Source organism: Procambarus clarkii, chromosome 10 (genome assembly GCF_040958095.1).
Source record: "Procambarus clarkii isolate CNS0578487 chromosome 10, FALCON_Pclarkii_2.0, whole genome shotgun sequence".
Classification (NCBI taxonomy): Eukaryota; Metazoa; Arthropoda; class Malacostraca; order Decapoda; family Cambaridae; genus Procambarus; species Procambarus clarkii.
The window spans coordinates 50695495-50712041 of record NC_091159.1 but is presented as its reverse complement, the minus strand read 5'-3'; the positions used below and the strand labels follow the sequence as shown (position 1 = coordinate 50712041).

The window sequence follows — 16547 nt, the reverse complement described above, 5'->3', positions numbered from 1 at the left end:
TATGTCCCAAATTGGCTGTCACACCCCACACTGTATATGTCTCCCCCCCCCCCTTCCCCCCCCCCCTTCCCCCCCCTGGTACTGGGCTGAACACATAGCAAATCTTTCAAAATGAAGTCATGATGATCATGCCCGGGGCCCTCCACATACACCAGCATCATGCCCGAGGCCCTCCACATGCACCAGCATCATGCCCGGGGCCCTCCACATGCACCCGCATCATGCCCGGGGCCCTCCACATGCACCAGCACCATGCCCGGGGCCCTCCACATGCCCCAGCATCATGCCCGGGGCCCTCCACATGCCCCAGCATCATGCCCGGGGCCCTCCACATGCACCAGCATCATGCTCGGGGCCCTCCACATGCACCAGCATCATGCCCGGGGCCCTCCACATGCACCAGCACCATGCCCGGGGCCCTCCACATGCCCCAGCATCATGCCCGGGGCCCTCCACATGCACCAGCATCATGCACGGGGCCTCCACATGCACCAGCATCATGCCCGGGGCCCTCCACATGCACCAGCATCATGCCCGGGGCCCTCCACATGCACCAGCATCATGCCCGGGGCCCTCCACATGCACCAGCATCATGCACGGGGCCTCCACATGCACCAGCATCATGCCCGGGGCCCTCCACATGCACCAGCATCATGCCCGGGGCCCTCCACATGCACCAGCATCATGCCCGGGGCCCTCCACATGCACCAGCATCATGCACGGGGCCCTCCACTCCACATCAAAAGCATCATGCCCGGGGCCCTCCACATGCACCAGCATCATGCACGGGGCCTCCACATGCACCAGCATCATGCCCGGGGCCCTCCACATGCACCAGCATCATGCCCGGGGCCCTCCACATGCACCAGCATCATGCCCGGGGCCCTCCACATGCACCAGCATCATGCACGGGGCCTCCACATGCACCAGCATCATGCCCGGGGCCCTCCACATGCACCAGCATCATGCACGGGGCCTCCACATGCACCAGCATCATGCCCGGGGCCCTCCACATGCACCAGCATCATGCCCGGGGCCCTCCACATGCACCAGCATCATGCCCGGGGCCCTCCACATGCACCAGCATCATGCACGGGGCCTCCACATGCACCAGCCTCAGAGACAGTAGAAGCGCTGTGCCAACCTCATCAGATTGAACACTCACTAAATCTGTGTTGTGTACCGGCTACCGATGTTCCTCTGCGTCCGTCGCCGTAAACAGTACAGAAAATACTGTTCAAAGCAACACATGATTATGTTGATTGCTGTTAATGTCATTTTGTTTACGTGTGCGTCTGGGGTTCGAACAGGTGTTATGGTGTAACTTATGTCAGGGTGGGGAAGTAGGGTGCTCTGTAGTTCCCTGTGGTCACCTTGCTCCGCTCCCCGTTTCACACAATTCGAATATATAGTAAAATTAATTTATAGTCATGGGGGGAATATGGTATCCCACGGATAGTCTTGGGTACGCCCTGGTGTACGCCCGAGGGTACGCCCTGGTGTATGCCCTAGGGTATGCCCTGGGATGAGGGCGCGCTCCTGGCACGGGTGCAGGGTAAGGAGTGTGTGTGTGTGTGTACCCGGGTAAGGTGGACTTCACCTCACTCTGAGCGTGCCATTGATCCTCGGAGCTGTACACTGTAGGTAGCGAGGCTCGAATGGCAAGGAAAAGGTAGTTTGGTGAAAGGGGAGAGAGAGAGAGAGAGAGAGAGAGAGAGAGAGAGAGAGAGAGAGAGAGAGAGAGAGAGAGAGAGAGAGAGAGAGAGAGAGAGAAAGAGAGAGAGAAGAGGCTGGTAGGGAGAGGTAGATATAAATAGAAACCTCGCTTTCATACTCTTTTATACTCGAGAAGTTTGACCAAGTGATAATATACCCACCAATGGAGGAAGAGTATTCTTGTCTTGGTCTCGCCGGTCACAATATCTCCAGATCTTCTGGCTTCTTATTATACCTTCTCTTGAAATAATCTTGGGATTAGTCTCAACTAATCGCCAACTAGCTCATCCCACTCTCCAGTTAGGCCTATGCTGAGCATTCGAGACATTAACCTTCGGTGGGTTACACAATATATCTTGTATATTCCTCTGAGAATTTTGTCTGAGGAATAGACAAGATAGATAAGGATAAACTGTTTAACACGGGAGGGACGCGAACAAGGGGACACAGGTGGAAGCTGAGTACCCACTTGAGCCACAGGGACGTAAGAAGGAACTTTCTCAGTGTCAGAGTAGTTAATAGATGGAATGCATTAGGCAGTAATGTGGTGGAGGCTGACTCCATACACAGTTTTAAATGTAGATATGATAGAGCCCAGTAGGCGCAGGAACCTGTACACCAGTTGATTGACAGTTGAGACGCGGGCCGAAAGAGCACTGCTCTCACACACACACACACACAGGCCAATCCTGGAGTATGCAGCCCCAGCATGGAGTCCATATCTAGTCAAGGATAACACTAAACTGGAAAAGGTTCAAAGGTTTGCCACCAGACTAGTACCCGAGCTGAGAGGTATGAACTACGAGGAGAGACTACGGGAATTAAACCTCACTTCGCTGGAAGACAGAAGAGTTAGGGGGGACATGATCACCACATTCAAGATTCTGAAGGGAATTGATAGGGTAGATAAAGACAGTCTATTTAACACAAGGGGAACACGCACAAGGGGACACAGGTGGAAACTGAGTGCCCAAATGAGCCACAGAGATATTAGAAAAACCTTTTTTAGTGTCAGAGTGGTTGACAAATGGAATGCATTAGGCAGTGATGTGGTGGAGGCTGACTCCATACACAGTTTCAAGTGTAGATATGATAGAGCCCGATAGGCTCAGGAATCTGTACACCTGTTGTTTGACGGTTGAGAGGCGGGACCAAAGAGCCAGAGCTCAACCCCCGCAAACACAACTAGGTGAGTACAACTAGGTGAGTACACACACACACACACACACGCACACACACACACACACACACACACACACACACACACACACACACACACACACACACACACACACGCACACACACACACACACACACACACACACACACACACACACACACACACACACACACACACACACACACAACCCACGTACATACCCAACAAACAGATATCAGCAGGCGTGTGGGTAGATGTATTATTGAATGTAGGGCCGGGTTTAACTCACATATTTACTGTGTATTGTATGCATGTTGTATACATACAGAGCACCCCCGGGGTGTATTGTATACGTATGTATGAATGAGCTGTGCGGGATACCTACGTGTCTGAGGAAGCACAATATTTATTATTGAGTGTGTGTGTATGTGTGTGTGTGTGTGTGTGTGTGTGTGTGTGTGTGACAATAACACCACCACCGGCCGGGTGTCGCCTCCTGGTCCCCAGTCATCAGGACTATCCGTGTCCTCTTGACCAACGCCTCAAGCCACAGAATACTATAGATCAAGCTTCAGCTCCTGAGCCCCTGCTCTCCCACCTGTCACTCTTCTAACTCAATACCTCTTGTCCCCCCTTTTTTGAACCTTCAAATATCTGAATTTCTAAAGATGGATGAATTAGCTAGCCTCACTAATTCTCTCATCCACTCTCATCCACTTAATGGATGAAGTGGACAATGGATTATTCACTTTCACTCACTTCGAGGGACTGTTTCCGTATACCCCCCACCCCCCCTTTGACTCACCTAAGCTTAGGGTTAAACGTATTGGTTTGGTGACGCTGAAATCAGAAGCGATTTGGGATACAGTAATCATCGGGAGATTTGGTTTGGGATTGGATGCAAGATTGGTGTTGACTATAGCATCAGGGGGAGATCCGGATTTCCGGAGTGCAGCCTATGTGACTTCGCCTGAGTGGCCGATCTGATGGGCGTAGGTTGGCAGAGCCAGTTTCACTATGAGGACCAGACGGCATGCAGGGGGGGGAGGGGACCTGGATCAGGTATAAGGACCAGTGGGTGTCAGGTCAGGTATAAGGACCTGACTCTCTCTCTCTCTCTCTCTCTCTCTGTCTCTCTCTCTCTCTCTCCTCTCTCTCTCTCTCTCTCTCTCTCTCTCCTCTCTCTCTCTCTCTCTCTCTCTCTCTCTCTCTCTCTCTCTCTCTCTCTCTCTCTCTCTCTCTCTCTCTCTCTCTCTCTCTCTCTCTCTCTCTCTCTCTCTCTCTCTCTCTCTGTGAGTTTTGTTTTCAGGCGTGTTTTCGTTTCAATATATATGATAAAAACAGTGAAAGGCTGACAGCAGCGATGTGATTGATTACTTACCCTTTCTCGACTCTCCCTCTGCCTGTCTGTCTGTCTATCTGTCTGTCTGTCTGTCTGTCTGTCTGTCTGTCTGTCTGTCTGTCTGTCTGTCTGTCTGTCTCTCTCTCTCTCTCTCTCCCTCTCGCCGTCCCTCCCTTCCTCCCTTCCATACGCTCTAACGTGAAGAATCTTTACAGGCGAGAACAAGAAATTAATATTTCCAGGCCATAGTCAAAATCTTCTGAGGGCCATTAATCACTAAAGAATAGTTTAATTATCAAGAGGAGTGGTGGAGGGTAGGGGAGAGTGGTGGAGGGTAGGGGAGAGTGGTGGAGGGTAGGGGAGAGTGGTGGAGGGTAGGGGAGAGTGGTGGAGGGTAGGGGAGAGTGGTGGAGGGTAGGGAGAGTGGTGGAGGGTAGGGAGAGTGGTGGAGGGTAGGGAGAGTGGTGGAGGGTAGGGGAGAGTGGTGGAGGGTAGGGAGAGTGGTGGAGGGTAGAGAGAGTGGTGGAGGGTAGGGAGAGTGGTGGAGGGAAGGGGAGAGTGGTGGAGGGTAGGGAGAGTGGTGGAGGGTAGGGAGAGTGGTGGAGGGTAGGGAGAGTGGTGGAGGGTAGGGGAGAGTGGTGGAGGGTAGGGAGAGTGGTGGAGGGTAGGGAGAGTGGTGAAGGGTAGGGAGGGAGGGTTGTGGAGGGACGGAATGAGTGTTGTGGAGAACGGATTGGCAAGAGAGTCCTAATCACTAGTCTGACAACCACGAAACCGTTGGTCCAATAACAAACCCTGGCGGCTCACGGTAACGAATGATTTGATGATTTTCCAGCCCAAGTTCGAATCTCCGACCATCCAAGTGAATGGCTATTGTCAACAAACACACGTTCAGCTTAAAAATAAACTGCACGCAACACCACCTCTGTTCTGTCCGGACAGAAGTTTCAACTGCCTGGCAGTGGAGGCTATGCTGATGGAGGAGAAGGGAAGAAGGGGCTCCGGACAATGATGGGCTGTACTCACACCCCATCACACTCCCCATCTTCCTCCTCCCCCCCTACCACAGCCCTATCATCATCAGCATCTCCCCATCAAGATGGACACGGCCATCACCGCGTCACCAACGACCCATACACACGTATATCCCTCTACATAAACGCCACCATCATCTCCATCACTGGCGCGGGGTTAAGGCTCATAAATGACTTGGAAGAATAATGATGCAACGTGCAATAAAGTTGGGGAAGGGGAGAGAGAGAGAGAGAGAGAGAGAGAGAGAGAGAGAGAGAGAGAGAATGCATACATATATTCTGGTGCAGAAACACTCACACACACACACACACACACACACACACACACACACACACACACACACACACACACACACACACACACACACACACACACACACACTACCATCACTCACACCATCCTCCCTCACTTTCGGCAGGTCTGTCTGAACATTATTATTTACAGCAATATTCAGGCCAGTCTGCCTGTCCTCATAAACAAAGGCCAAAGTCTATTCCACCCACCCGCCAAACCCCCTGTTTATGAATGAAAAACAGTTTACACAGAACTCAAAACTGATGACGCCCGAACACTTTTCGAACAAGTGCTTCGCTGACGACTTTGATTCGAACCACAACGCTGTAAATGCTTCACCCGCGTACTACAAATACAAATAATCGCCAACAGAACCTAAACACCTAACCTATGCCTATATATGCACAATATGCTAATATATAACAATATTAATTTATATTTGAGAAAATACCTTTTTGCTAATGAACAGCATGTTAAAATTGATGAATGCTTCTTTGGGGGTCGACCGCTGGATGGAATGGACTTGGTCTGAGGCCGGGTTGGGTCCGCACTGGTGGGACCTGAGCCCCAGGGAGCGTCCAGGTCCAGAGTCGACCGTGTTAACCGAATGTGATACCAGCAGTAAAGATCCAGAGCCAGGAGTCCTTAAACATTTAAACCACCCAAGATTATTATTGTTCTAAACAACCAGGTAGTCCCTCGGTGACCATTAACTATTTAAACAATGTAAAGACAGCCTCACATGACTGAGGAAAGATGTACAGGTTTCGTACTGTGGTTGTGTAAATGGTTGATGAGTCGGGCCCCGTGTATCTTACCTTGAGGTTACCTTGAGGTGCTTCCGGGGCTTAGCGTCCTCCTGGTTGCTGGACTGATCAACCAGGCTTTTGGACGCGGCTGCTCGCAGCCTGACGTACGAATCACAGCCTGGTTGATCAGGTATCTGATCTTGTACTCTTAGAGTACAAACATGGTGTAGTCACCCGTCACTTGTCAACAAGTGCCAGCCAGGCCACTAACGCTGCTCTCATGTGTGTGGTGTTGGGCTAAGGGGTCCCATATTACCCTCGGGAGGGTTGTTAAGGTCTATCAGCCTCTGGCAGGCTATTAGAGTCTATTAACTGCAGGATGGTCATTATGGTCTATCAACCTCCAAAGGGCTATTAAGTCCTATTAAGCAGCGGTAGGGTCATTAAGAGGGCACCACATTAGCTTACTGACCAACCTGGAAGTATACATAGTTCAGGATTAAAGTATACATAGTCTAGGACTAAAGTCAACTCAGTAAAGATGGGTCCACTTTCGTGTATATGCAGCACACACACGCTGGACAAGATCGAAGACCATCAAGCAGTTCTGATTCATTCATAGTGAACGAGACGAAGTCTGCAGTGTTGAGTAGTGTGTAGCAAGGCGTCCCCAGAGTCAACACTGTAGTGTCCACCAGCGAGAGAGAGAGAGAGAGAGAGAGAGAGAGAGAGAGAGAGAGAGAGAGAGAGAGAGAGAGAGAGAGACAGACTGAGACTGCATCAACCAACTACCGACCCAATTCTCTCTCAACTACATAACCTTATCTACAACTACATAACCTTATCTACAACTACATAACCTTATCTACAAGGACAAGTGACCCCTACACCAACACACAAGGAATATAGTTTGACCCCACCAGCAACGTCCACACCTTAACAACCCACCTAACCCATCCAGCTCGACGCGTCAGAAAGCGTCACTCTAACAGGGGCCTCTTAATTTATACCAAAAACCCCGAATTTTCGAGGGATTGGTCGATCACGTTAAAATTGAGGCGTTATAGGCTGACAGGAGAGGCAGTGGCCGCAGAGAAGCGAGGCACAAAAGCACTCGCCTCGCGTTAACGACCACTATGCGGTGGTTCTAAATTAATTGGGTAGTTTGTGGTAGCGTAACTAGACCACGCGGCCAGCTTTATGGTCAGAGCCTAATTGACGACATCAATATTGATCAGAGGTCGGGTGTGAATAACTAGTAGTTGGTGAATAACTTGCTGAGGGAGGGGGTGAATAGCTTATAAGCTGTGAATAACTTGTAGGATGTGAATTACTTATAATAGGCTGTGAATAACTTTTTGGAGGTGAATAACTTGCTGAGGGAGGGGGGTGAATTGCTTATATGCTGTGAATAACTTGTAGGATGTGAATTACTTATAATAGGCTGTGAATAACTTTTTGGAGGTGAATAACTTGCTGAGTGAAGGGGGGGGTGTGAATTGCTTATAAGCTGTGAATAACTTGTAGAATGTGAATAACTTATAATTGTCTGTGTATCACTTGCAGAATTTGAATACCTTTTAATTGGTGAAAAACATATTTGTAGATTCTGAATAACTTTAGGGCTGTAAATAACTTGAATAATTTGTAGTATTTTAACTTGCAAGCTGTAAATAACTTGAAAGCTGCGAATAACTTATGGGAGGTGAATAACCTGTAGGATGTGAATAATTTGTAGGTGGTGAATAACTTGTCATCTGTAAATACGTTGTAAACTGTGAGTAACAAGCACACAAGGCAGGTGAGAGGTAATAAGAGTAGGTGTGCTAATGTGTGACAACAATATAAGTCAGTTTCTGTCATTCATAACTGGGATAAAGTAATGTTGTATTGGTGTTAGTGGAGCTAGACCAGATCCTTGGTGGTGCTGCTGTTGTCAGCTACAATGTTGTTTATTGGTCCTCCGTGGCGGTGTTGCCAGCTTCACTGTTGTTTATTGGTCCTCAGTGGCGGTGTTGCCAGCTTCACTGTTGTTTATTGGTCCTCCGTGGCGGTGTTGCCAGCCTCACTGTTGCTTATTGGTCCTCAGTGGCGGTGTTGCCAGCTTCACTGTTGCTTATTGGTCCTCAGTGGCGGTGTTGCCAGCTTCAGTGTTGTTTATCGGTCCTCAGTGGCGGTGTTGCCAGCTTCAGTGTTGTTTATCGGTCCTCAGTGGCGGTGTTGCCAGCCTTACTGTTGCTTATTGGTCCTCAGTGGCGGTGTTGCCAGCTTCACTGTTGCTTATTGGTCCTCAGTGGCGGTGTTGTCAGTATGTTGCTTATTGGTCCTCAGTGGCGGTGTTGCCAGCTTCACTGTTGCTTATTGGTCCTCAGTGGCGGTGTTGCCAGCTTCACTGTTGCTTATTGGTCCTCAGTGGCGGTGTTGCCAGCTTCACTGTTGCTTATTGGTCCTCAGTGGCGGTGTTGCCAGCTTCACTGTTGCTTATTGGTCCTCAGTGGCGGTGTTGCCAGCCTCACTGTTGCTTATTGGTCCTCAGTGGCGGTGTTGCCAGCTTCACTGTTGCTTATTGGTCCTCAGTGGCGGTGTTGCCAGCTTCACTGTTGCTTATTGGTCCTCAGTGACGGTGTTGCCAGCTTCACTGTTGCTTATTGGTCCTCAGTGGCGGTGTTGCCAGCCTTACTGTTGCTTATTGGTCCTCAGTGGCGGTGTTGCCAGCCTTACTGTTGCTTATTGGTCCTCAGTGGCGGTGTTGCCAGCCTCTCTCCTGCTTATTAGTCTATGGATGCAGTGATATCAGATGTACTGTGCTTATTGCTCTCTGGTGATGTTGTTGCTAACCTCGCTACTGCTAATTGGTCCTCAGTGGCGGTGTTGCCAGCTTCACTGTTGCTTATTGGTCCTCAGTGGCGGTGTTGCCAGCTTCACTGTTGCTTATTGGTCCTCAGTGGCGGTGTTGCCAGCTTCACTATTGCTTATTGGTCCTCAGTGACGGTGTTGCCAGCCTCGCTACTGCTTATTGGTCTACAGCTGCGGTGTTGCCAGTCTCGCTACTGCTTATTGGTCCACAGTTGCCGTGTTGCCAGTCTCGCTACTGCTTATTGGTCCACAGTTGCGGTGTTGCCAGTCTCGCTACTGCTTATTGGTCCACAACTGCGGTGGTGCCAGCCTCTCTGCTGCATATTCTCTTTAGCCAAATTTATATTATTATTCACTCCAGTTAGATATTTCTTCCTCTTATCTCTTTCACTTATTGCAGTTTGCTCCGCCCATTACATGTCTCGCTTTAAAATCATTTGTCCATTTCTCCTCTTGCTCTCCCGTCCTCCTTCCCTCCTTCCCTCTCTCCTCTTACCCTGTGATCCTCCTCTCCTCCCTTACTTTCCTTTTGCCCTTCCCCTCCTCCTCCTGCCTTCCCCTCCTCCTCCTCCTGCCTTCCCATCCTCCTCCTCTTCCTTCCCTCTCCTCCTCCTACTACTGCCCTCTCACCCTCCTTCCTTCCCATCCTCCTCCTCTTCCTTCCCTCCTGCCATACATTCCTCATATGCTTCCTGTTCGCTTGTCTCCTCCTGCTATTTTATCATTTTTGATCTCTCTTCCTCTTATTGGTGCATGGGCGAGGCACTAGCATCTAGCACACCAAGCCATGTATCAATACCCAACTAGCAGCAAGTTACACTCCCTCAACGTCCAGAACACGACGGAACACACAACATACTGCCGCAGTCATCATGTTAACAGGAGAGTGACTAGATACAATGGACCTATAAGTGAGGTGCTTCCCCTTCACCTTATCTTTGGCTATATATCACGCAGCAAGAATCTGCGTAATATATATATATATATATATATATATATATATATATATATATATATATATATATATATATATATATATATATATATATATATATATTATTAAATATGACCGAAAAAAGTAAGATTAATAGAATTTTCTCGATCTTTCGTACGTTTCTTTTCACTGTTGGTGGTAATTCAAAAGTCAATTCTCCAAAATTCATTTTTATTTCTAGTCTGACGCGACACTTGAGCGCGTTTCGTAAAACTTATTACATTTTCAAAGACTTTAGCTTACACATACACAACTGAATAGAACTTACACATCTTCGATTTGTTTATATCTACATTTGAGTGAGGTGGATGGGGTGAGGTGGTATTAATAGGGTATTAAATTCCTAAACCCAAGACAGAACACGAAACAATGGGTATTGAATGGAAGTGATTTGTAGAAAGCCTATTGGTCCATATTTCTTGATGCTTCTATATTGGAGCGGAGTCTTTTTCGGTCATATTTAATAATATATGTGTACAGGAAAGACTGCTACCAAAATATACTAATATATATATATATATATATATATATATATATATATATATATATATATATATATATATATATATATATATATATATATAAAATATACTAATATAATATATATATATATATATATAACTGCATATTTTATTTTGATTATTTTCTTGTCTTGTATTTTTAACCCTATAAGGAGTGCTCTTGCATCTTTGTTTAGTTGGAAGAGGATTTCTCCAAATGTCATCTTTGTTGTGGTTCTTCTGTCAAGAACAGAAACCACAACACCTCCAATAAAATTATATTACAATTTCACTATTCACAGTGAATGTAAGAAAGAGGAAAGGAAAATTAAAAAAATAATCCATAAAGAATTAAAAAGCACAACACTCACCAAATCATGGACATCATCATATACTATGAATCAAAGACGACACTATCGACCTCATTATAAACAGCCCGAAGCCGACGGAGAACCCTTTATAGCAGTCGAATGTGGTATATATGTACACTTGCCCCCCACGAATGATGTAGCCTCCAATCTAAGTACATAGGTATGACGTCGACGAAGATAATGAAGCGTTGACCTGTTATCTTCAATCAGGTGTCCCTAAAATTTCACATGAGGCTGTGCAGCACTTTAGGTTAAGTCTTTGCTTACTTTCTATGTCATTTTCGTACTGTCTATCTGTCTCTCTCTTCTCTCCCTGAGGTGAGAAGGCCTTTCTTTCATTCCTGGCACTCTGGTATCTTTCTCTGCTCTCTAGTGTCCTGTTAATTCTCTAGTTTCTCCATGCGCTTGTACTTAATTGCTTTGCCAGCTTACATCCATGAATAAGCCTTAGATTCTTCATTTACATTTCGTTTTTTTTCTCTTTTGGACGGGGACAAACTTGTCTGCTGCTTCCTTACACTAAAGGAGCTGAACCTCACATCCCTGGAAAACAGAAGAGTAAGGGGAGACATGATAACCACCTACAAAATTCTCAGGGAAGTTGACAGGGTGGACAAAGACAAACTCTTCAGCACGGGTGGGACACGAACAAGGGGACACAGGTGGAAACTTAGTACCCAGATGAGCCACAGAGACGTTAGAAAGAATTTTTTCAGTGTCAGAGTAGTTAACAAATGGAATGCATTAAGAAGTGATGTGGTGGAGGCTGAGTCCATACACAGTTTCAAATGTAAATATAATAGAGCCCAGTAGGCTCAGGAATCTGTACCTCAGTTGATTGACAGTTGAGAGGCAGGACCAAAGAGCCAAAGCTCGACCCCCCGCAAGCACAATTAGGTGAGTATTTATTCGTAATGTAGTCCATCATGTCTTTCCTCTGAGCTCTGTTTCATCATGTTATATCTGTGAGGACATTTCTTATCTCCTCGTAGTTTCACTTTCGGAATGTCAGCCTTTTGTTTTCTGGTCCCTTCCCTGAGTATGTTAACCCTATTTCTACCAGGTACTCAAACATCAGTATCAGTGATCGCTCTGTCCCACGGGGGCTTCGAAAATGATTTCCCTAATGTCGGAATCGCAACCCGTCTTCAACTCAAGTCCATTCCATCCAGCGGTCGACCCCCAGACGCATACATAAATTTTTACATGCTGTTCATTCATAACGGGAATTTCTCAAATATAAATTAATATTATAATATATTTGCATATTGTGCATAGGTTAGGTTAGGTGTTTAGGTTCAGTTAGCGATTATTTGTATTTGTAGTACGTGGGTGAAGCATTTATAGCATTGTGGTTCGAAAAAAAATTCGTCAGTGAAGCACTTGTTCTGGAACTCTTCGAATGTCATACGTTGTGAGTCGTGTGTGTAAACCCGCATTTCATTTATGAACAGGGGGGGGGGGGTTTGGCGGGTGCATGGAATCACTTTTGGGTCTTTGTTTGGAGGACAGACTGCGGAATCATTCAGAGTGAATACCAGGTTAAGTACAGCTGGTTCGCTTTTACCTTCCATTCTTGTGGGTCCCCTGACATGCTGGCTTAAAACGTTTCTTGCTGCTGCATCCAATAGTTCAGTTCTCCATGTTTCTTCACCTCCATGCGGCTCCTTGTTCTCCCAGTCTATCTTTCCGTGGTTGAGATCTCTCATGATGAGCAGACGGCATCGATTTCTACAGGCAACAGAGGCTGCCCCTCTTACTTATAATATTAATTGCCATGTTGTTTCTCTCATACTGTGTGTGTGTGTGTGTGTGTGTGTGTGTGCGTGTGTGTGTGTGCGCGAGTGTCTAATTTTATTCATCTAAAACATAAAAGATTCGAACTCAGTCCTGAAAAACGCTAGTTTTCCCCTCTCCTGGACCGGGCTAGTGGCACTCATACTTTGCACGTACCAGTTTTTCTCCTCCTTCCCCTCTCTCCCCTCGGGTTATCACCCCTCATTTTTACCCTCACTCTCACCTCATATTCTCACCCCTGTCCTGTGTTGAGGAGGGGAACTGGAGATGAAGCGAGAGAGAGAGAGAGAGAGAGAGCCGCTGAACTCCTTGTTTGGGACGAAAAACGGTTTACAAGCTATTCACAGTTGATGATATTCGAACATTTCACGAACAGTGCTTCGCTGACGACCTCTGTTCGAGAAATGTTTCACGCACGTACTTGGAATATATATATATATATATATATATATATATATATATATATATATATATATATATATATATATATATATATATATATATATATATATATATATATATATATATATATATATATATGTATATATATATATATGTATATATATATATATATATATATATATATATATATATATATATATATATATATATATATATATATATATATATATATATATATATATATATATATATAATTGCAACAACCTAAACATCTAAGCTCCGTCTACCCATACATAGAACTTTAGTATATAATTTTATTCATGTAACTATATGTAAACAAATCTATTTTTAATTCACAATACATAAAAAACTGACGAAGGTAACTTTGGGGACGTCCGCTGCTGTAACAAGCCGGGCCTGAGGACAGGTTGCTCTGTCTCTATCCTGTCCATTCTGTCCTGTCTTCAGGCCAGACGGCACAACAGACACAATTTCCAGGTGAAATCCCGAATCACCGTCAACAACACATTGGTTTAACGTCAGATAAACGTTGATATCGTTAGTTGATTCAGCGTCGAACTAATGTCATTCTTGGGTATTTTGCCTACAAGGGAAGATTTGGCCTTCGTTAATAAAGACGGCTTACCTCGTTAATAAAGACGGCCTGAACCCGTTAATAAAGACAGCCTGACCTCGTTAATAAAGACGGGCTGACCCCGTTTACAAAGACAGCCTGACTCCGTTAATAAAGACGGCCTGAACCCGTTAATCAAGACGGCCTGACTTTGTTAATGAAGACAGCCTGACCCCGTTAATAAAGACGGCCTGAACCCGTTAATCAAGACGGCCTGACTTCGTTAATAAATACAGCCTGACCCCGTTAATAAAGACAGCCTGAACTCGTTAATCAACACGGCCTGACCTCGTTAATAAAGACAGCCTGACCGTGTTAATAAAGACGACCTGACCTCGTTAATAAAGACGGGCTGACCTCGTTAATAAAGACAGCCTGACCCCGTTAATAAAGACAGCCTGACCTCGTTAATAAGGACGGGCTGAACCTCGTTAATAAAGACAGCCTCACCTCCTACACAGCCATGTTCCCCTTCTAATTTGCTGAACATTCCTGGAAGCTTATCTTCCTGTAACTGTAAATTGCTTCTAAAAAATATCTAATCTTTTTTTTTAACCTAACTATATATTAAATCCTAAGCAACATGATAGTTTTTAAAGTATCTACAACTCATCCAGTTGAAAAGTTTGTATTAATCCCATTTTCTGCACTGGGATTTTATTTTCAGTTATTGGCCTCAGGAAAATTCTCAATGATTGCGAGGTTGAGAGAGAATTTATGTCGCATTTCTGAAAGCAAAAAGGAAATGATAGGAATATTTTTCGCTGGTGTAGATACTGGAACTGATTGGAAATGATTACGTCAGCACTTCTATAATTTCTAGACTAGATCGGTGAAGGTCTGGATACAATTCCTGGAAGTCTGTTTATAGGTGAGTGTTGGTGAGGTGTAGAGGGGTGGGGGCTGATGTGTAAGGGGGGGTGGGTGTTGGTGTGGTGTAGAGGGGTGGGGGTGATGTGTAAGGGGGGGTGTTGGTGTAGTGTAGAGGGGTGGGGGTGTTGTGTAAGGGGGGGTGTTGGTGTGGTGTAGAGGGGTGGGGGAGATGTGTAAGGGGGAGAGTGTTGGTGTGGTGTAGGTAGGGTGTGTGGTGTAGAAGAGGGGTGTTGGGGGTGGTGAAGGTGGAGATTTTGGTGGGGGGGGTGCAATAGGGGAGTGGGGAGGGTGAGGAGGTACTGGCAGTGTGTGTGGGTGAGGTGGGCGGTGGGTGTGTGTATTTACCTAGTTGTAATCTCCTAGCTGTGCCTCCAGGGTCAACATCAGCTCTTAAGCCCCACCTTTTGACCATTGTTAATGCAGTGACTCATTTCTTTCGTTTTTCTCATCATATTTTCACTTCAAACTATATACCAAATTGTCCTCGACAGCTTCCTTATTTAGTCCGTTCTACTTATTTACAATTACGAGACTGAAAAGGTTTTTTCAGAGTCACAGATACTTGCAGTTTCTCTGCGACTCTTCTGTGTTTCTCGTTTCCAGTTATGGCCTTTCGGTCTACTGTTTCTTAATTGTAACATTGTTTCAATATATACTTTGTCACTCCCCCTTAAGTATCTTGTACGTCGTAATCACGTTTGCCCTAGTTCCTTCCTCAACTGTAGTAAGGTTCACTTCTCTCAGTCTTTCTTCATAGCTCAGTCCCTTCAGCTCAGGAAGAAGCCTTGTTGCATATTTTTTTTACCTTGTCCCGTTTAGTTTTGTGTTTCTCTAGGTAGTGTTGCTGCTCCACCATGTTGGAGCTGCAACCTTAGTAAGAGGTCTCACGAAGGTTGTATACAGCGCTCTGAAGGACTCGTTGTCCAAGTTTTTGAAATATAACCGGACGTTTGCCAGTAAGGGCGCCTGACAGCTGGGTGAACAGCGCCTCGGATTCGTAGTTCTGAGGTTCCGGGTTTCGATCCCCGTTCGAGGCGGAGACACATGGTCCAAATGTTTCTTCAACCCTGATGCCCCTGTTACCTAGCAGTAAATAGGTACCTAGGGAGTTAGACAGCTGCTACATGGCTGCTTCCTGAGGGGGTGGAGGCCTGGTCGAGGACCGGGCCGCGGGGACAGTAAAGCCCCGATATCATTTCAAGATAACCTCAAGAAGATGGTATATGCTGCCCTCGTCACTGTGGCTCATCAACTCGTTATCCTGCTGGAGTGTGCCTCTAGTCTCTCTCTTTTTAAATAGTTGAAAGTTGACTTCTCTTCATATCGTACTTCATTTGAGGTCTACTTGCTCCAGTTCCTATCTTCATAACCTTGCATTTGCCAGGGTTAAAGTCTAGTTGCTAATTCTCAGGTCATCTCTGGAGATTGTCTAGTTCATCGTACAATGCATTGCAGTCCTTCTCAGTTCTGATTTGTCTCATTAGCCTAGCATCGTCGGCAAACGTTCACAGGAATGAGCTAACGTCCTCTGTTAGGTCGTTTACGAATATTAGGAAAAGAATTGGCCCCAGTACCAACCCTTGAGGTACTCCACTCGTTACCTCTCTCCAGTACTGATGACTCTCCTCTTACTATGACTCTTTGCCTTCATAAAAGATACTCCTTCACTGACTTTAATACTCTTCCTGATACGACCAGCCTGTTATTATAGCTTGCATAAGAATCGCTTGTGAGAAACAATATCAAAAGATTTCAGGCAGTCCAGGAAAATGCAGTCTGCCCAGCCCCTCTCTCTCTTCTGTTTGAGTGTTGTCATCTGGGTGTA

The 16547-nt window shown here is 46.2% G+C and overlaps 1 protein-coding gene across 1 annotated transcript; it reads left to right on the top strand.

Annotated features, from left to right (window-relative positions):
• Positions 1-122: 122 nt before the first annotated feature.
• Positions 123-1157, top strand: LOC138363366 (uncharacterized). Its single transcript, XM_069322395.1, has one exon. The coding sequence runs from the start codon at positions 123-125 to the stop codon at positions 1155-1157; it is 1035 nt and encodes a 344-aa protein (XP_069178496.1).
• Positions 1158-16547: the final 15390 nt, after the last annotated feature.

What these genes read in the sequence shown, in the direction of transcription:
- LOC138363366 (XM_069322395.1), top strand. Translation starts at nt 123, where the DNA reads ATGATCATGCCCGGGGCCCTCCACATACACCAGCATCATGCCCGAGGC.